General features: G+C 47.1%; 1 protein-coding gene and 1 long non-coding RNA gene across 2 annotated transcripts in view; both read left to right on the plus strand.

Moving 5' to 3' along the window:
* The first annotated feature begins 6,533 nt into the window (after positions 1 to 6,533).
* LOC148053293 (uncharacterized) lies at positions 6,534 to 12,272 on the plus strand. The gene is made up of 5 exons (XR_015708427.1): positions 6,534 to 6,783; positions 7,487 to 7,626; positions 9,563 to 9,673; positions 10,805 to 11,049; positions 12,166 to 12,272. It is a non-coding gene; the product is annotated as an uncharacterized LOC148053293 (long non-coding RNA).
* Positions 12,273 to 14,467: 2,195 nt separating this feature from the next.
* The window catches only part of PDE10A (phosphodiesterase 10A), a 198,604-nt gene continuing 192,647 nt past the window's right edge, over positions 14,468 to 20,424 (plus strand). The window contains exon 1 of the mRNA XM_009471114.2: positions 14,468 to 15,602. Coding sequence (XP_009469389.2) covers positions 14,753 to 15,602 — 850 coding nt within the window. The 5' untranslated portion in view covers positions 14,468 to 14,752. The remainder of the gene's footprint in view (positions 15,603 to 20,424) is intronic.

Below are 20,424 nucleotides of genomic sequence, written 5' to 3' on the forward strand. Positions count from 1 at the left end.
GCAGCTCCTTGCGCCTCAGCCACGTATATGGTGTTTGCAATCACCACATCAAGCAAATTGTTGCTTGGGGAATTACCTTTTGGATGAGTGTAGGGGTGATTCAGAGTGCGTTCAGTTTTGTGATTCACGGAGCTGCAAAGGAAAACTGATGACTGGGGGCGGGGGAAGGAGCGAGACAGTGAGGCAGAAAATCGATGTCCAGAAGGCATTTGTGAACAGGCATGTTTCAGAGTTTCTAACAATATGGGACAGGGACATTTGGCAACCGCTACGTTTATGCTGCATGCTTTAATCTCTACTTTCTGACAATATTTTAATGTTTTGCAAAAACACTATTGCTAGCATATGAACACCAATATTTTTAGATCGCTTCCTACTCTTAGGTACTGTTATATCACACAGAACAAGTTAAACCAACTGTTCCAGCCAGGTACTGTTTGGGAATGCGGTCTGTTTGTCAGGCTATATTCTGAAGTCCTTATTCATATTCTGTTCTGCCAAATTTCTTTTTCATGTGAAGTGCTCCATTGCTGTGGTTAAACCATGCATCCCCCTTTCCCCCAGCATTTTTTTAATTTTTTTTTTCCAAAGTTAGATTTGCTAGAAACCTAGAAGAAGCCATTGCAGATAAGCCTGTCTAGTGGTCTTGCCCTGCTTTGAGAGGGTCTACTCTCAGAAACTTCGGAAGAATCTGCAAGAAATCTCAGTGAAGGCACCTGTGGAATGAACTGCTCACGGGAGGGGATTTTTCCTAGCCTCATTCATTGAATTGCCAGCCTAAATTCTGAAACTTAGGTGAACTTCTTTTCTAATTTCAAGCTTAACCTTGTTAGCTGTCTATAAACACTTCATTTTTAAAATAGCAGTGATTCCAACAGCATGGTTACACATTGCATATTCTAAACATTTTTAACCAGTTATACAGTTTTAGCATTTCTGGAAAAGAAGCAAACCCTTGTAGTTATTAACTACATGACATTAGCCTGACTCCTCAAGTTTCTGAAACCAACCAACCAGGTGCCATCACCATGCACAAGTGCTTAGGTATACCTCAGTATTTAGTGTTAATTATTTAGTTAGTTCTGTGTGCATAGCTATTTGTACACACACAATGTTCACAGCGTCCTTAAACACACAAGAACAAAATGTTCCAAGGATTAGACGTCGGCTGAAATGACCTGTCAGCTGAGGATGGCCAGTGTTTCTGCTTGGAATGTGCAAACCTCTAAAAACACCATGACCATAGTGTGTACCAATGGAGTCAAAAAGCCCATTCCACTGGGCTCTTCTGGGAAGTACAATACAAAAAATGATGCCCAAAATAAGGAAATTCAGAAAAGCTTTTTTTTTTCAAGTAAACAAAGGATTTCCCAAACAGGGACATAATGGTTTTGAAGATACCTACAAAGTCAGAATTATCCCCATCGTAACTTATGGTGAGTTACCTAATCAGACAGCGACACCAGCGAGTAATGAACCTTAAACAATTTCTTTGGTGTATTAAGTACAAACAAGATTTCATATAGCATCTATTCCTTTTATCCCACCTGATCTTCTTTTAAAAATATACTTATTGTAAAGAACTATAAAGAAATCCCTTTCATTCAGCAGTTAATGCAGGGCTTGAAAAATTTACCTTACGTCTAAATAGCCAGTGAAGACTGAGTCTACAAATGTGGGCAGTTTGTTTTGGTCTCATGTGTGAAAAGCCCAGTTGTAATTCTGCTTTCTCTGGCTTTCTGAGGATTTTGTTTTGTTTTGTTTTGCTTTCAAACATGCTTGGAAGGCACGTGTTGACGAATCAGCAAAATATGACAGTCTTGTTAGCTTTTTAAGTAATTTTCCATCTGGTAGATTTATCTAATTGGAGTGGTGGGCTTGAAGTTGTTTGCTGCTGCTCATTTCGCACAATTGGAACAGTGTTACCTGCATGGGGACTCCTAAACTTCTCTCCGCTTCCAGTGCTCACCGAGAAACAGATCTACTCCTTGTCTCACGTAACTGCAGCAAGTACTCACCCGCAGCATAAGGCTTAGATAACTTCTAGCATTTTTTTGCCCTAGAAAGAGACAGAACCTCTTCTCAGCCAGTTTCCTGTGAGCTGCAGTTGGACAGCCTTTGAAATGGAAAAAAAAGAAGTATTACAAAGAGTGAATGAGGCAGGGAGGCAGGCAAGGGAAGGGCTGGAAGGAAAGGGCAAAAACATGCAGTCTGGCTCTTCTTTTTGCGGTAGAAATAACTCAATCCGTTGAAGTCCATGGCTTTATGCTGGTGCAAAGCAGAAAAGAATCAGGCGCAAGGTTTCAGGCATAGCGAGGACACAGTCTTTCTCGTGGGTAAATGAGTGAATTATCATTGTTCAGCTTGAACTTCTTGTCAAGAAGACTGTTTTATGGGTTGAGGAGTAAGAACATGACAGGTCCATTAGACAAGCATATTTCTGATTGACTGAATCTACTGCAAGGGTGTGGTAGGATTTACAATAACTGCTAGCTAAACAGCTAAAAAAAGTGCTCTGCTTTTTCAGTAAAGATGATGCATCCTTTCCCAGGGCTCCCCCAGAGCTCCGAGATGGTGACTCCACTTGACTTCACTTACTTTTCCATTACCTTTCTTTACATTTCCCTTCCTTCTGAATTTCAACCTGCCATCTGATAACACAGCTGTTTTTCCTTTCTCTTTTGTATACTTTCATATGTCAGGTTTCTGGATGTTTTCCATTCCTTCCTACATTTATTCTTGCATTTCCTTAAAGTGCTATAGAGAGTTGGGGAAGTAGTAAACACTGAGATCTCTTTTCTATAGAGAAATATCTTTGCTGAAACACAGCAATGCTGATTTTCATGGAAGAATAGTAGTGTGAATTAACTTTTGTTGTTGTTGTTGTTGTTACTCTATACAAGAGCCATTTCAAAATGTCTTTTGAAAAACCTAATCTGACACACAATGTACACAGAAGTAGCAGCTGTAATAAATCCTGCTGTGGTCGGGTCATCTGTGTCCCAAAAAGGAGCACAAGTCAGTGCAACTGCAGCAGCTGCTGCTGTGTCAGTTATGTTCATATTGCTGCCTGAAACCCGACTATTGGAAAAATCTAAGAAAAACTTCAGAAGCACCTCAAACTGTGCACCAGACGTCAACGTGGGTCACGTGGATCAAATATTTTTGCTTGGCAGCCTACTGCAGCAATCTCATGGAAGCTGTTAATATTGACAATGCACTAATCTCTAGGTGGAAATCTTCCTTCTACACCCAGGCCAGGCTAGATATCTGATTACAGAGAACAAGTTCTCACTTACATGAAGGTATGCGTAACTGGGGAGGTGGGGGCTTTTTTACATCTCACTATGAGCAAACAAATTAACCACGAGGTTATTTTATTTTCATAATCAAACAACAGGTCAGTTACTGTTGCTTGGAGTTTCTAAATTTCTTCTCAGATTAAATTAAGTCATTTATCTACATTGTAATTTAATGTTTGGTAGAGTGGGCTTGCATAGAAGGCTGGTAGTTCGCAGCTGAGAAGGGATGGTTTGATCTCAGCCATGAGTGCAGTTTTGAAAAATTACACTTCTGTTGAATGTGAGGGTTTGTTTTAAAAACTGTTTATTGTCACGTCTAATAAAAATGGCCATGGGAAGAGGGAAAACAAAGGAGAGCAGAAATTTGTTTTCCTTAAGAAAGCAGGACAGCAGGCGCTAAGGACAAGCCATGCATTGTGATCATACCCTCGGTGGCTGAGGCAGCAGGAGGCTTTTGAGGCAGGGCTGGAGCTGTGCTCTTTGGGTGGCTCCCCTGCTGGAAGAGCTCCTCTGCTCGCCTTCCTGGAAGGGCAGAGCAGGCAGCCAGGTGCCCTCTGGCAGTCTGTGGCTTTTGGGATCTGCTTACTTTGCCTCTGCCTGAAGCCAGCCCCAGCCTGGACTCCTTCCTCATACGTGCGATGGATGAGAAAACGGAGGGTGATATTGTAGGCAGAGGAATAGAGGGGGCACCGGGATACTTTTGTGTTATTCTTTCAACTGTCTTTTATAACTCTTTTTTTAAACTTCCTTCCTCTGTAAGGCAGTATTCATGATGAATACTCCCCTGTTTTGCAGAGCTGTCAGGCAATGTCTCGAGTATTTGTGAAGTCTGCAGAAATGCTGGGTGCTGTAGACCACCTGAGAATGAAGTGCTTACAGCTAAAGGGAGGACAGTCACCCCGCTGGCATGAGGAAGGTTATGAGTTGAATTTAGCAAGAGTTTGTCTGGGGACTGAACTGGTTTCATATTTTCTTTCCTGTATGCAAGTAAGGGTGTCTTAGCAGAGTTTGTAGATTATAAAATTTGAGAGGCCATCATCTGCACAGAGGGGAACTAGAGCAGATTTTGGGATGATTCAGAGAGCTCTGAAGTCTGTATCACTGGAAGCAGAATGAAACATCGCAGTTCAAAGTGCAAAATCATTTACCGAGGGATGAATATGAATTTTGTCTTTGAGCTCATCAGTTGGAAACAATCAAGAGGAAAGAAAGTCCTCATGGCTGTGTTCATCACAAAATGACTTGGGCAGCAGTGATCCCTCCTATCCCCCAGAACTGTGACCACGATACATCAGGCAAAATTTCTCCAAAAGAACTGGGCAAGTGTTTAAGCCATCTGTAAAACCTTAGTGAGAGCATGTCTGTAACTGTAGTCACCTGTACCAAGGAAAGATGAATTCCAAGTGGGAGAGGTGTAGAGAAGGGCTTTAAAGGTGAGACATCAGGAGACTGGAGCTACTGTTATGTGAAAGAAATAAAAGATTGTGCCTTGATTAGTCAAGGAAAATGAAGTCTGAGAAAGATACTACTGCTCCTTTTAAATACCAAAGGTCAAGAAGGCAGAAGAGATGTTTAAAGCTAGAAGAAAAAGCTCATCCAAAAGAAATGGCCATACATTTATTTTGGCTGGAAATCAGGAGGAGAATGAGTGAGATTCTGAATGACCTTTTTACTGGGGCACTGGAAGCCGTGTAACTGATTTTTGGATGTGTGACCAGTCTACGATAGTAGGGACTGACGTCAGGGATCAGGGGATCCCTCGCAGGCCTCTGGTTCAAAGCTCCACTGACCTGGAAGAGAGCGACGGGCTCCACGTGGCAGCGCCTGCAGCCGGAGCCTGGCTTCTAGGCAAGGGGGCGGTGGGTGGGTTCCCCTCCTGCGGCACGCGCCGCGTCCCAGGCTTCCCCTCACACCAAAATTCTGCCCGATTGTCTCGTTTGTGCTTTCTTCCCCCTTTAAAGATTCCTGTGGCTCCCTTTCCCCCTCTTTAAAGCCCTGCTCCACAGATCGTTTAAAGCTGCGTTAACGGTAGCCTGTTATTTTGGATCTCCATGGGGCTGAAATAGTTAGAGAATCAAATCCAATAGTTTTGTAGGTCTCCAATTTTGAGTCTGTATTGTGATAAGCCATGTGTAGGACAAGGGCTGACAGGCAACAAAAGCTATTTGCAGCAAAAAATCTGCTTTTCTAATAAAATCCTTTAGATTTTATTTAGTGAAGCCACATCCAGTCAAACCACAACTTAGGTTAGAGTAACCGCGGGTGAAAAACCCCACATAGAGCTTTAGTTAAATGGGAGGTGTGTGGTCTCACAAAGGAACCCTTTCTCCAGAAATAAACCCAGAGTTGTTCCTGCATTAATGGCTTGTTTAGTCTGGATGTCAATCTGTACTTAAAAAAAAAAAAAAAAAAGTAATGACAGATAATTATATCTGAGTGTGCATGAGGCAGATCAGATGTAGAGACGGTCTGATGTAGCTTGGGTGTTGGGACTACTGTGTGGTTTACTTTTTCTGCTCTTAGAAACTACAAACTAGAGGGCTTGCCAGAGGCTTTCTCAGTGTAGGGATTCTGAGTTATGGGATTCGGTAGGAGCCACATTGCTACTTTGTCCTGAAAACAGTCAGACCCACAGGTGCAGCATTTACACCTCTGCAGACTGTATCCAGCAAGAGAAAGCTGAGCTGAGGATACTGTAGAGATTGCTTCAAGTGGGTTACACTGTGCTTTCTCTTCTGCTTTTGTCCTAAAGGTGCAGGAGATTGCAGAAAAAAGAAAAAAATTATCAGTTCAAATAAACCGTTTGCAAAAATCTGCTAGATGCTCAGGTCTGTTCTTTCCAAACGTGATTGCAGTATTTTGCAGTATACTGCTCTGTATTTATTTTCTATATAATAAAGCAATCAATATCTTTTAAAATCCCTGTCCTGTTTGGCTGGTATGAATACAAAGCTTCCTAGCCTGAACAGGACTCCTGTCAGTTATACCTATGAAATGTAACTTTACTTTCTTTCTAAGGAAAACTCATAAAGAAATTATTTGTGCTCATTTTATTTCCGGGCTGTTTTGGAGTAGCTGCTGATCCTGTATTACCATGGGGGTAGGATGTGTCCTGTTTGTTCTGCTTGAGCTCCATGGTCTGTACTCAGCCTCCCAGTCGTTCCTTCAGGGAACCCATATAAAGCAGGAGAGGTGAGCGACTCCCTGGCTCTGTGGCCAGGCTGATAAGATAATGCTGCTTCATTGCTACCATCCTAAAGCCTCCTCCATAAGCAGCCCCAGGCTTCTGGTAGAACACAAGCAGTCTCTGTCCTTCCTCTTCCCCTACTTTACCAGCTGACCGTTATTTAGACCCAAGGCTTGGGAAGAATCCCCCTCCCCTAGTGAGGACCGGAGCTCTCCGTGGGACCTGGCCAGCAGAAGGGCAGGAGGAGGTGCTTCTGCTGGGGAAAGACAGCAAAAAGCAGTAAAGGGAAAGCAGGTGAAGAGCTTGTTGCAGCTGAGACAGCAGGGATGCTGCCAGCTTGAAGTATGTTTGCTGAGACATGGCAGGTGTGGTAGTGTGGGGAGAAATGGTGAACCAGAGAGAAGGATGGAAGGATGGATTGTGCGTGAGGGAGAGAAAGCTGTTGGAGTAAGCGGGGTGGCTGGATAATGGCAAAGGAGATAACGGGGAATAAATAAACAGACAGATAAAAGAGAATGAATAAAAGCATGTGGCAGTGGTGTCTTATTTCTGGAGGAGAAGAATTGTACTGAATCAAATAAGCTTGTCTGGAATGGTCTAGGGTTGCATATGTGAGACAGTATTTGTTCAGGGAGGATGGCAGTAATACCCCAGCCTTCTACATGGTGTTTTTCACCTGTTGGCATTAAAGTATTTTCCAAATGAAATCTGTACTGTTACATTGATTCTGCAGCTAGAGAAACACTGGCTCTGTGTGTGTGAGAGAGATGGGAAGAAAGAAAAAGCGAAAAAAAGAGAGGGAGAAGCGTGAAATACAGGCAAGAAAAAGATAGCAAGTATGTCCTAGGGTGGGATATAAAGACAGCAGGTACATGTTCATAGTGTGTGCATGTGTGCTGCTGTAGGGAGATAAGGTGGGTTGAAGTTCTTGGTGCCTAAAGTGAGGATGGGATAGAGAAAAGTTATTTAGATAATAAACTTTTCTCAATTTTACCAGCTTGACTGTGGTGTTGAATGAATGCATGTTACAGTGGCATCAATCAGAGTCCACACAGGAGAGCTATGGGTGCACAACAAACCTGAGGAGTTCAAGCTTTTGTTTCCAAGTCAAGCTTTCTAATCTTCAGGATTGCAAAGGTATGTTTCTACACAGAAACAGGGCATGGATTTGAAACGAAACTGTTTTAGACAACATGTTAAATAGCCCGTGGTTGCTAGAGGTATGCATTTCTTTGCACTTTTTCTCTCATCGGGGTGTTAACTCTGAAGGCTAATGACTGCATTTCACTATCAACAGCCACAGTTTCAGGATTGACTTTTTTAACAGATGGGGCGGGAGTAAAAGTCCTGTTCTTCCCAGGGGGTAACTTGGTAGTTACTGCAACTGATCAAAATGGGACTTGTCAGAAACTGTAAAACAAAGGAGGAATTCAAGTGAAAAGGATGAAGCATTGTTCTAAAAAGAAACTTGTTTCCCTCTGAGTGGTGCTCAGAAGTCACAACAAGGTGCTTGAATTCAACATAAATTTGGTTCCTTTGTAGATAATTCTAAAGGCTGGACTTGGTCTCTTCATTTATTTTTGCACCTGCTGTTTATATTGAAGAGGAATCAGCTGTGGGCTTAGGCTAGAACAAAGCCTTACACTTAAACTCAGAGCTGAGATTGCTAGTTCTGTCAAAGAATTTGCCAGTGATGGGGCAGTAGGATTTTTCATGAACTGTGCAAACTGTGTTGGGGAAAAGTCTGCTTGTTTTTAGTGGCTGGAAAATTTGGGAAAGTGAAGAAGGGGGTTGCAAGAGAGAGTTGTGGGGGAAAAGCTGGCATCCCTGTTGTGACAGTATCATGTATGGTCTGTGCTACCTGGTAGCAAGATGCACAACTCATGGTGAAGGAGTAAAAGATAAGTCAGTATTAACTTTTTCTTTTGGGTTTTTCTTGAATCTGTTAGATATAAAGCAACTTTAATTCATGTAAAGGTTAGAATTTCTATATGTTCCAGTTGAACACAGAATTGAAATAACTTAATTATTTGTCTCTAGCAGATAGCAAATCATAAGAATGTTGTTCTGTCATAAATGAACTCTAGATTTCATTATAAAAACAGAGAGATAAAATTACAAAAATCCTGATAACCCTATTTATTTTTCTTGCAATAAAAATGGCTATTCCAATAGTATTAGGTAACAACAGTGCTGTTGCCTGCCATGCCAACTGTTATGTCGTTTGCTGTTTGTGTTTCATTACTACCCAAGAGGCCCTGGTCCCAAGCCAGGATCATGTTGTGCTGGACATGATTCAAAAGATGGTCTTTCTATCAAAGAGCTTACGGTGTTTGTGGTGCTTTGGGTTTATAACACAGCATCTTGGTAAAGAGAGCTGCTGTTGGAGTTTTAATTTATTTAGAGGACAGTTTCTCTGGAGGGGGTCCTCTACTTTAACAAAAGTAACTTAAGCCCAAAGAGCTGTTTCCTTTTCTGAATGCCCTTTAAATAAAACCAATAAATATCTGATCTTTGTGCTTCATAGGACAACACAAAATGGTAGATGGCATCATAAGGTTTTCTTTAGCTTCTTTCATAGTCTTTTATAGCAAACAAATCTGAGTACAATTATTGTAAATATTTCCCTTTGTATGATGACATTAGCTTTTTTTTTTTCCTTTTAAAATTAAATGTATTTTGCTTTTTATTACAATGTAATGTGTAACAATATGTCTACCTGGAAATTTTGAGCTTAAAAAAGTCCTACCCTTGCACATGAGGTATCTTTTTTCCATAAAGAATTGCAATTTTTCCCGGAAAAATAATACGGAAAACTTTGGATAGCTTTGTGTGTTTCTAAAAGGAAAACATTGCCAGGAGAAGACGTGGTCTTCACAGCTTTACTAATGTACCCACCATCGTACATCACGCAGCATAGCACTTCTGGAGAAACTTTTATTGTTTATAGTTCCAGCCACATGACCTTTCAGCTGCCACCTTGCAAAGCAAGTGCCATAAGCAGAGCTGAACAAACTACTGAAAGCAAACAATATATTTATTTACTTTTTTTTTTTCTTTTTCTGTATGCCAGTTATCTCTGAACAGACCTGGACTTCTTAAAAAAAAAATGTGTTGGTTTGATTTGCTGAACGAATTGCAGTTCATTTTGGATCTCACAGTATTTCTTCTGCATCTGGACTAGGTAATTCCCCAAAACACTTTCAAGATGGCTGCTAGCACAGGTTTGCATGTTATCAACACTTGCAGTTAATATTCTTGTGAAAAAGAGGTGGCTTGTATGAGTGTTTGTGGGAATCAGAGAAAATGGCTGATACATACCCTTTTAAAGAAATTTACTCCTTGCATGTGTACAGTGTTTGAGAATAATCCTTTGTAAAAAGAATCCCTTATGAAGTAGGGTTCTCTATAAATTATTCTAAAGGTTTATAGAATAAGGCTTTGGGAAACAATGTCTTTTCTGTAGGCTTCTAATTTGTGATAGCAATTCAATAACTGGATAATAATTACTGTATTCTGTAAGATCATTTAGCAGAAAATCCCTAGGAAAAAAATGCAATTATTTTTATTAACTTGCCTAGGACTTTTCCATAAAGGATTTAATTTGGGGCTGTGTTTACTCAGCTCTAGAGCTTGGGGTTTAGCTGCATTTATCCTTTTGCTCCCCCCACCCCACCTTTCCAGCAGGTTGCCTTCTCTGTGCTTCATTCTGGCTGCTCCTGCCTCACCCACATTCAGGTGCCTGGTTCCGTCAGCTCCGCTACTGCCACCATCCTACATTTTTCTAAACTCCCTTTCCCCATAATCTGTCTTATTCCTTATTTTTTTCAAGGAATTGATCATACGTCATAGAGGGGACTCTTAGGATATGAGGATGATGAATGAGATAAGAGGATTTACCAGGCAAGAGAGTGGGACCAGATAAAAGATGAGTCACTGTCATTCTTAAAATGTAGCAGACAGACTTGGGAAGGAACAGGTGTTTGGCTTTAAGCTGTGTTTAATACCAAACAACCGTTGTTATAACTTTATTTTACTTCTCCCCCCCCCCCCCAATGTTTTCTTTCAAGTATTTTGTTTAATATTGCCAAATTATCGCCAAGCAGGCTTATTTGCTGCTTTCAAACCAGGCCTGTTCCTGTAAGTACGATGCGCGCTGGACCTCCTGATGGCTTCGGTGGGACCTCTGACTCCTGACCTCTTCTGAAATCGCATTTACCCATGCACATACAAAGACTTTTGCCCACCGCTGCACTGACACAGTGCATTCATACCAGAGCCCTTGTATTTTAATTTGTATTTCTTTGTGTTTCAGAGTTTTTAAAATCCTTTTTGGGGGATGATGTAGCAAACGTCACTGTTTCACATCAGAAATTCCTACTGGAGTGGGTGAGACTTTTCCGGTAAACGATGTGGGTGTATGGTTAGTACCACAGTGGCACCAGTGACATCATCGCTCTGCGGCAATGGAAACTGTCATGCTGACTGAGCAATGAAAACCCAGATTGACAGATACATCGGGGAATGAGGAAACGTGATTCATCACTAATTTATCCCCAGGTACTGAGATGGACACTGAGCATATTTGACTTGTCCACAAATCCAAGTATTTTACAAATATATTTTACCAAGCTTGAAAATTAATTTTCACTGTCATCTAACTTTTCTTCTGTAATTGCTTTTGCTTGCCCAGCCGAGAAGCAGGTGACCAATCAGGTATGAATTGCTAAGGGCTAATGAATAATAATCAAATGAACAGTTTGTAAATAACCCTTAACCTGAAAGCTGCTTGTCTGGAACATCTGATGATTTTTTACAAATCAAAATGTATTTTGCATGGTTTGTTGAATACACACACACATATCTATACGTGCACAATTCACATTCCTTGCCTAAATACACAGCTAACCAGTTTCAGGCAGCGATATTTGAACAACTGTAGTTTGGATGAACAGCAGTTGAGGAATTTAGCATAGATTAGCATAGTCAAACAAGATTTCTACAATTATAAACCGACAATGTAAAGTTTCAGTAATTTAGTATTGACAGAACAATTTGGGACTAATCTGTCTAAAAGAGCAACTTTCATTTTTCAGATGAATAGCTCTTGCTTTTTGTCAGTCATTTCAGTCTGATTATCTCTTTCAATTTAAACATTTTAGTATAAGAGATTTTCTAATAAGTTGTTGTTAATTGCTCAACAAATAGGCTGCATCAACAAACCACAATTCACTAAAGTTTTGTTTCCATTAGCTAAGCTTTCTCTCGGAGAATTTTAAATATTTGCTGGATCTCTAGTCATCCTGCAGCAGTTATGAGAGAAAAGCTCTGGCTGTAAAGTAGGTAACGGTTGGACTTCAGGAAATACAGGCATCTCGGACAAACAGACACATGAAATAGAAGTTATTAAACTGTTTTGGTAAAGGCAAATATACTGAGAGAAAATGGATCACAAAAGCAGATGCAGTTTTCTGTATTTTAGTTCAGGATTTTTAGGCAACAGGAGGTTTTAAGAACCATGCATTTGAAAACAGTTTAGTAAAACCTGCCCTTTCTGAGTTTTTTTGTTTGTTTGTTTAGTTTTACGGGGTTTTTGTTTGTTTAATGAGAGTCTTTAATCTGTTTAGGCATTTTAAGCCTTTCGCAAACTCTGTGGATTGTTTCTCACTGTTACAGAACGCTCAGCCGGCTGAAAACGCACTTCATAATTTGAAAGCGCTGTTATTTTCAGAGGAACACCTTATTTCGCAGCCTTCCGGATTAAGTGATACCTAAAGACTCTGGCAGGAGTTAGCGTGTATTCTAGCGTTAGAAGGAGCCCTGACACGATGCACATCAAACACTCGAACGATTTCAAATGAGAACCGAAAGCGTAGGTTTATATTGTTTTCAAAGCAGGAGTCGAAATGGGAAAGAAAAGCGCCGCGGTTGGAGGGGAGAGGGGAGGACCGCGGCGGTGCGGGGAGGACGCCCGCGGCCCCGGGACGGCGGACCCGCGGCGGCAGCACCTGCGCTCGCACCGGCCGGCGCCGAGGTTTGGTGCCCGGGCAGACGGCGGGGAACGGAACCGCCCGCGCTTCGGGTGCCGGCGCGTGACAGCCAGAGAAACCTCCGCCGCCGGCACCGGTTTCCGCGGCGCCGGTCCCGGCCCCCCCCCGAGCGGGCAGCGCCCGCGCTGGCCAGCGGCGTCTCCCCCGCCGCCCCGCAACAAAACCTGCCGCCAGGGGCACGGCGGCCGCTTCTCCGCCCGCTGGCGGGCGGGAGCGCCGGGGGAGCCGGCCGTCTGCCTGAGGAGCGCGGTTCCCTCCCTCCCGTCCAGGTATTTGAGGGGAAGAAGCCTGGGCCGGGGCGTCCTGCCGAGGCGGGGTGGCACTGCGCCGGCCCCGGCCCCGCAGCGGAGCCCCGGGAGGTTCGCCCCGGGATGGCGGCTGGCACCGAGGCTGCCCGGAGGGAGCCGGGGGCCGCCCGCCCGGCGCGCTGGCAGTGGGCTTTGCGCTTCAGCGTCCCCGCTGAGGGCGAGGGGAGCCCCGCTGCCCGGCAGCTGCCCGCCGGGCGAGGGGAGGCCAGGGCAGGGCAGGGCAGGGCGGCCCCCGCCCAGGTGAGCGCCGCCGCCTCAGGGCGAGGGCAGGGGCGCCACGGGCTCTGCGAGCCGCCCGGGTCACGAACGATCCTCGCCGGTTAACGGCGCTGACAGGGCTGCGGGGCGAGGGCAGGGGCTGTCCCGGGAGGGGAAGGGAGGGCGGCGGGCTGCCCGTGCCCTGGGGCTCCGTTCAGCTGACAGGAGGCGCGGGGCAACGGCTCCCCAGCGGCCGCGTCCCGCTCGGCCCGGCCCGAAGGGAGCGCCCCAGCCCGGGGGAGGCCGGGCTGGGGGGAGCCCCGCTGCCGGTCGGAGACGCCGGCCCCGCTCCCCGCTGCCGGAGGTAAGCGCCGGCGGACGGGGACCTTCCCGCCCGCCTCGCGGCGGCGGCGGGCGCCCAGGGCCGAGCGAGTTCAGGGCGAAAACGAAATACGCGGGGCGGGGGCTTCCAGCGCAGCCCTCGGCCCCGCTCCGTTCCGAGCCCGCCCTCGGGCTTCCCTCGGCCGGGCGTTCCCCCGGCGGGTGCCCCGCTGAGCGACGCCGTAGCGCGGCCCGGGCGAGGCGCCGTGCTGCTGTGGCGGCCGGGCCGGCGGGGCGGGGTGGCGAGGCGGCGGCCCGGGCGGCGGCGGCGGGACGCTCCTTCGAGGGGAGCGCGGCCGCCTGGGGAGCACGGGGCGGCACCCCGCCTGCCCGGGGACCCCGCCGCGGAGTCGGGGTGGAGGCTGGCCGAGCGCGACGGGCTCCGCTGGTGAGCGGCGCCGGCTCTGCCTGTGGAGCAAGGCCGGCGGTGGCCCCGGCGCCGCGCCGCACCTGTGGCCAGGGTCTGAGGTAGCCCCTCGGGGAGCCGGAGGGCTTGGAGGGCTGGGGCTGAGGGGCTGCAGGTGCGGCAAGTAGGGACTGGGGGGGGGGGGGGGGTGTGGGGAGCTGGCTGAAGCAAACACGTGTGATGCGGGGCGTCGGGGAGGGGCTGTGCATCCCCGAAGAGGAACGGGGGTTTGGCGCCCCACAGAAACGGAGGGGCAGCTCTCCGGCATCTTCATCCCAGGCGCCAGGGCGTCCGCCTTTTGATCTCGGTGGCTGGAAATATCTGTGTAAAATAACGAGGCCGCATAGGGAGGATCTTTTCCTCGTGTGTCTCCCTCTCCCTGCGTTCTCTTTAGGTAACCGCTGTGCTGTAGCTCCTGTGTGCGCGCCTGGTAATGCGAGGAAGGGAGGCAGCCTGGGAAGCGCTGGCTCCGCCAGTGGGCGTTTTCTGGCGGCCGGGGCTGGTATTGGAAGCGGCACTGCAGTGATTTGATCTGCCTCTTTGCAGACGCGCACGCACATACGGGGCAATATTTGCCTCGCTCGAAGAAAATACAGATTGTTGCCGTTTTCACGCTTTGAATGCGAGGTGGGAGCATGAGGACAAACGGACTTTAAAAGGGGATCGGAACCGCTTGGCGGTCGGTAGCGCCCTGTCCCCTCCGGCCTAAAGGGGGAACGGAAATGTGAGGATTTTATGAGGGCGGGGAGCCGGGGTGCGGAGGAAATACTGCCCGGGGGGTGCTGGGGGAACGCAGCACCGAACCGCCGTTGCCCCTCGTTTGGCTCCGTCCTTTCTCGGCTTCCCCTTTCGCTTTCCTCCGGTGTCTCTCCTAGACGTCCTGCCTTAAACTACCGCGAAAGGGAGGGAAGAGCGGAAGCATGTCCAACCCGGAGAAGCGGAGCTTATCCCGCCCCTCGGCCCCCCTGGCTGCAGCACCCGGGGAAAAGCCCGGCTCCGGCAGCCGCCCGCTCCACTCCCATGGCCAGAGCGGCGGAGGTGGAGGCAGCGGCGGGTCTCCTCCTCCTCCCCCCGCTCCTGGAGGCGGCTCGGCTGCCTGCAGCTCCCTCTCTCTCCTCCTAACAACCACCAGCAGCAGCAGGAGCCGCGCTGCAGGGACAGCCTCCTCCGCCGCCTCCGCCAGCATCGTCCCCAGAGCGGCAGCGGCTCCTTTCCTCGCTCCAATCCCCTCCTTTTCCTCCGCTTCTCCATCTTCTTTTTACTTCTTGCCGCCGCCTCCTCGTTTCCCCTCCTCGTCTTCCTTTAACCTCACAAGTCTCCAAGGGAGGGAAGGAGGAGGAGAGGCAGCGAGAGCGGGAGGAGGAGGAGGAGGAGGAAGAGATGTTGGCGGAGCAGCAGCAGCAGCAGCTCACTTGATCGCCCATCCAGGCGGCAGCGGCAGGAGGAGACTCTTCTGTTCTTCCTCCATCCAGGGCTTGCTGCTCCGTTCCGCAGCCGGCGGCCCCCGGCAGCACCACTCCCGGCTCCTCCTCTCCCCGGCCGCCTCTCGCCCGTGGTCCTGCAATTCCCTCGGTGCTGCAGCAGCAGCCCGCGGCGACGGGATCCGAGGAGGCGACGGCCCCGGCGGGAGCAGGACTCCTAGGCGGCAGCAGCGGCAGAGAGGCGCCTTCTTCTCCTTCTCGTCTCCCCTGCTCCTAGGGCCAGACATGGAAGATGGATCTAATTCTGCAAGCTGCTTTAGAAGGTTTACGGACTGTTTCTTGAACACAAGTAGGTACCGGAGCGCTGTGCCCGGCGGCGGGTCTGGGGGGAGGCGAAGGGCTGTGCCGGAGGCTGGGTGCCCGCCCGGAGGAAAGAGCGTTTCTTTGTGAGGGGGGGGAGGCGAAGACACAAAGGGGCCGCATACGCGGGGCGTGCGTGGACGCATGGAGGAGCGGCCGGGTGTGTGTTGAGGATGCACGGACAAAGGGGATGCGCGATGCAACCGAGTGCTCTTTGTGGCAGCTGGCTGTTAGCGCCGCGGGGATTTCGGCATCGGTTCGGGATCAGACAACTCTACGTGTACGTGTGCCAGCCCTTCACTTGGTGCATGCCTAATTTGCTCAGGAACGAGACGTAGGGGAATGGAGACTTTCACCCCTACTTACTTGAAGTAGCGAGAAGGAAGCATTATGGTACCGGCAGCTGACAGAAAAGCGGCGGCGGCGGAGGACCGAAAAGGGCGAAACGTATCGCTTCCTTCTGCATCCCCTGCCAGGTCTGCCACACGCCTGCAAATTCCGTGGCTTTGTACCGGGTGCCTCCTTCCCCCGCCGTGGCTCCTTGCGAGGCGGGCGAGAAGCCGGAGAGGAAGCATGTGCTCCTCGCTGGGGGGGCTGGCGCTGTGACGGGGACGGGGACAGGGACGGGCGGCGGCGGGGCGGAACGAAGGGGCACTGGGGCGCTCCGTGCGGGGCGATCCGCTCTCCCGCTGCCGGCGGAGCCTGGCCGGCTCCCACCCAGCCCCCGGGCGCGGGGCCGCGCTCGCCCCGTGCCGGAGACGGGAGCGGGGCGAGGGCAGCCGCTCGGCCTCCCGCGGCGGGGCTCGGCCGGTGTCCTCCCCGCGCTGGACGGGGGAGCCCGGCGGCGGCGGGGGCCGCTAAGCGGGTTGGGAGAGGGGGGAGGAGGGTTTCGGGTGTCAGAAACTCCCGCTCGTGGGGACGCGGCCCGGCTCCCCCGCGGGTGTCTCGCCCCGAGCCTGCCGCTGCCGCCTTCCCCTCTCCGAGGCGCTTCACGGGTGCACCGCGCCCCGCCGGTGGGAGCTCCCCGGGCTGCGGCGCCCCCGGCGCGGCCGGGGCTTCGGGCTGAAACCTGCCGGGGTCGGGCTGCCCGTGCCCTCCCGCCAGCCCGCAGCTCCGGCGCCCCGCCGGGAAATGTGCTGGGGTCCGGTTTGGTGATGGGATTAATGAATTTCCAAGTGGAGCGCCTATCAGGGCTGCAATACATCTTTTTTTTATCAGAAACTTCTTTTTGCTCGCCTAATGTTTTGATGCTTAGGGTGACTTCAGTCAGCTGTGGTTATTTGTTTTGTTTTGTTTTGTTTTTTTCTTTTCTTTTTTTTGTGACAATTTCTTAAATCATAGATCTATGCCTTAAAGTGTTCCTAAACTTGCATTTTAATCTGTTAGCATACTTTTTTTTGAGTGGCTTTTTGGATACAGGTGAATAGTACATAGTTCACACGTATGTATTTTGGGGGATGTGAGAAGAACTATAGAGATATCAGCTGAAACCTCATTATTTGTCTCATTGCCTTACAGCTGTCTTCAGCACAATAGCCTGCAAGCGTGGTAGTACTTGCTCTGTTCTATGGTAGAGGTGAATAAAGCTGACTATATATTTGCTGTATTGTCTTTTTGAAACTTTATTCAATAGCTGATTACGTTACAGAGCCATATTCTTGTTTAGTTTTGAGGCCTGAAGGGAATCCTAAGCTCTTCCACTTTTTATTTTCTCTGTGTTTCAGAGGGCTAGAATGCTGTCATGCGTGTGGTACGACTCTGATGTTTTAAAATAAGTGGTCTTGGGAGTAAGGGACCGAGCCAGGGAATGTGTGTCATGTAGGGCAACTCTCTCCTATGCTAGACCAAGAAAAAGATGACACGGTAAACACCAGCTCTGTTCAGAACACCACTTTAAAAGCAGTGGTGAATTCAACTTAAGCTATTTTACGAACACTCGAACACAAGAAACCTGGTCGTCTTTGATTGATCGTAACCTCTGACTGAAGATTTTCCTGTGGGCAGGAAAGGAGCAGAACGGTTCTTTCCCCTGTGGGTTTACTGACGTCTGAGAAGACATGCCTCGCTCTCTGTGGAGACACTCTTCTGTGCTCTGCAGCCTGCTCTCATGAAACTTTCAAGAACCTAAATGTTTGATATCTCTACTCCTCTTTTGAATATGATTGAAACTGGCCAATGGGCTCAAAAGGTATTAGTGAGGTCAGACGGACAGACATCCACGTGTGTGCATATATACATACGCGTACACTTCCCTCCCTGCCCGAGTGATTGCATAAGTCTGATTTCCTTAGGAAACCAGGCAGAAAAAAAGGAGTGGAGGGAAATCAAACAAGATACGATTCAGTTCCAGTGCAGCTACTGCAAAGAGCACTTGTCCAACTGTTTGGAGTACTGTGCAGGGTCCTGGTTACAGTGCAGCCGGAAGGCTATTATTGTTTTGAAGAGGATGAGATCATGTAGAATAATGAAGATAACATGCTACATCTCATAGCTTTTGTTTCCTGAATTGTATTTTAGGTTCTAAATCGTACGTATATACCTATATAGACTGTTTGACTTTAAAGACAAAAAAGTCTAAATATTTTTACAGGGAAACTGAGGAGTTCTGTAGGGAAGAGAATTGAGATGAGCCCTTTTGGAAGGGAGATTTAAAAGTGACTTAACAGAATCCTCAGGACTGGAAAACAATGACATCGCTAGAGGTGTATTCTTCTTTCTCTCTGAGCTCTTTCGACTTGCATGCTCTCCAGTCAGGATTTTGTTAGAAGGCTCTTGATATTATTAAAATTTTAGCTTCTGCAGTACTCAGTTTGTGCCATATCTGGCTATTTTTGTTTTTAAGATTCCTAATAAAGCACTGGACTGGACTGCAAGGAGCTTGTATGAACTTTGTGTAGTGTGTGTTGTTTTTCTTAACTGTTTAAAATCTGTAACTTGGTGCATAACACAGTGTTTTGAGATACTTTTAGTATCTAACATCCTGGATCAGTTCTCCAGTGGAGTTCTATCATATTTAGGATACTGCAAGCTGCCAGGTATTCCAGGTTTCTGTGAAATGTCTTACCTTCAGGGGAGCGTCCCATGTTCCTTCTACACCCAAGGTCTCTCAAGCTGTGCATGTATAGCATATTTCATCTGTGTCTACTCAAAGGTATGAGTATTTTACAGTATGGGGGCTTTCTGCTTGTCAGAGTATTATCAGTATATTGATATTTTTATACAGCATTACCTTTTATCTGTTGCTTTTTTTTTTTTTGTGATGCAGCAAGTTTATCCTGCACCTTCATGTGCCAGATGCTAAGACTTTCTGATTGAGTAGTACTCTAAGAAAGAGTAGATGTAGTAAGATCTGTAGTTGTGGAAGAAAATAGCAATTAAGGTTTAAATAAAGTTAAAAGTATTCCTGTTACCTGCATTAATGGGAAAGTTAATCTTGGCTTGACTCTTCTTTTTCCCCCCTTTCCCCTGGTCTGTGTATTCATTACTTGCAATCAGGGTTTTGTAAGCCAAATGCTAATCTTCAGCAATAAATCCCATGTGTAAAGGTGGACAGGGTTTGGTTTTACAATTAAATCATCCTTAAAATTTAGATGCTGATATAGAAAACGGAATTGTCTCTGGTTTTCACCCCAGGGATTCTGGCTCTGCATTAATTGAAAGCAAAATTATCACTAAAGCGGTGTATAGTTATGATGATAAGTGATGTCATTCAGCGGCTCCCATCATGACTGGTTTTTCATAATACCATATTTTGCATTAATCTATAGGAACACCATGTATCCTGGTCTGAGGCACTGCTATTCTATTTAGAGGGATAACGGATCAATACATAGGGCAGACAGCAAGGAATGGCATGGAAAGGGAATGGAAACCATGCGGGCATGAGCAGTTAACAGTGAAGGAGAGCTTGTTTGTCCAAGTCAAGTATTTTTACAAATGGTTGCCTATACAGCACGCAGTTTATATTTGAAATAACTAATCCTCTGTCCGTTTGACTCCTCAGCTCTGCTGCCCATGTTTGCCTGATGGCTTGGGGGTTCCTAGTGCTCATAGGCCTTGAGAAAGGAGGTAACACCTTCACTGTTAACCCAGTAAGCTTTTTTCTTGCGTAAAGTGGACTGTGGAAGTTGGGATTGTACACAGTGGGTTAGCGTAGGTGAGTTGGGAGAGGGTTTCTTTTTGTCACTTGTGCAAGGAGGATGGCAGCTCATTTAAGATTCTAACATGAGGCTGGCACCTCTGATCACCCTGTTCGTGTCCTTCTTCCTTTTGCTCGTGTTTAAGCCGTACTCGTAAGCTGGACATGGTGAAAACCTGAAAGCGTAAAGATGAGGTTTTATTTCAGCATGTACGTGACTTAGTGACTTCATTTTGGAACAGTCATGTCAACGCTCGTTTCCGCTAGTGATCCAAGGCATATATTTGTCTTACTTGCTTTTAAATCTTCTGTTGTATCAGTTTTAAGATTTTGTGCTGTATTCTAATACAAATAGATTATACCTGACATTCTCTCAATATTCTCAAATCATTAACTTGGTTTTAGATTCGGAAAATAAGAATGAGAGTCTGCGTGCGTGTGGATTTATAACTTGGAAATGCAGCTTGTTGGTTGGTGTTAACCTTGTCCGTGATTAAAATCGTATTTCAGTTTGGTGAGGCTAATATGAGCTGATTTTTTTAATGGTACTTTAAAAATATTTTAGTTTCAAGTCATTATGTTTAATACTTTAAAATTCAATGTTTTTTACAATATTCTATTTTTTGCAGTTTTGGCACTATTATATTCTAAAAGAAAGCTAAGGTCATAACTA

Source organism: Nipponia nippon, unplaced genomic scaffold (genome assembly GCF_047370975.1).
Source record: "Nipponia nippon isolate SJK-2023a ecotype South Korea unplaced genomic scaffold, ASM4737097v1 scaffold_4, whole genome shotgun sequence".
Lineage (NCBI taxonomy): Eukaryota > Metazoa > Chordata > Aves > Pelecaniformes > Threskiornithidae > Nipponia > Nipponia nippon.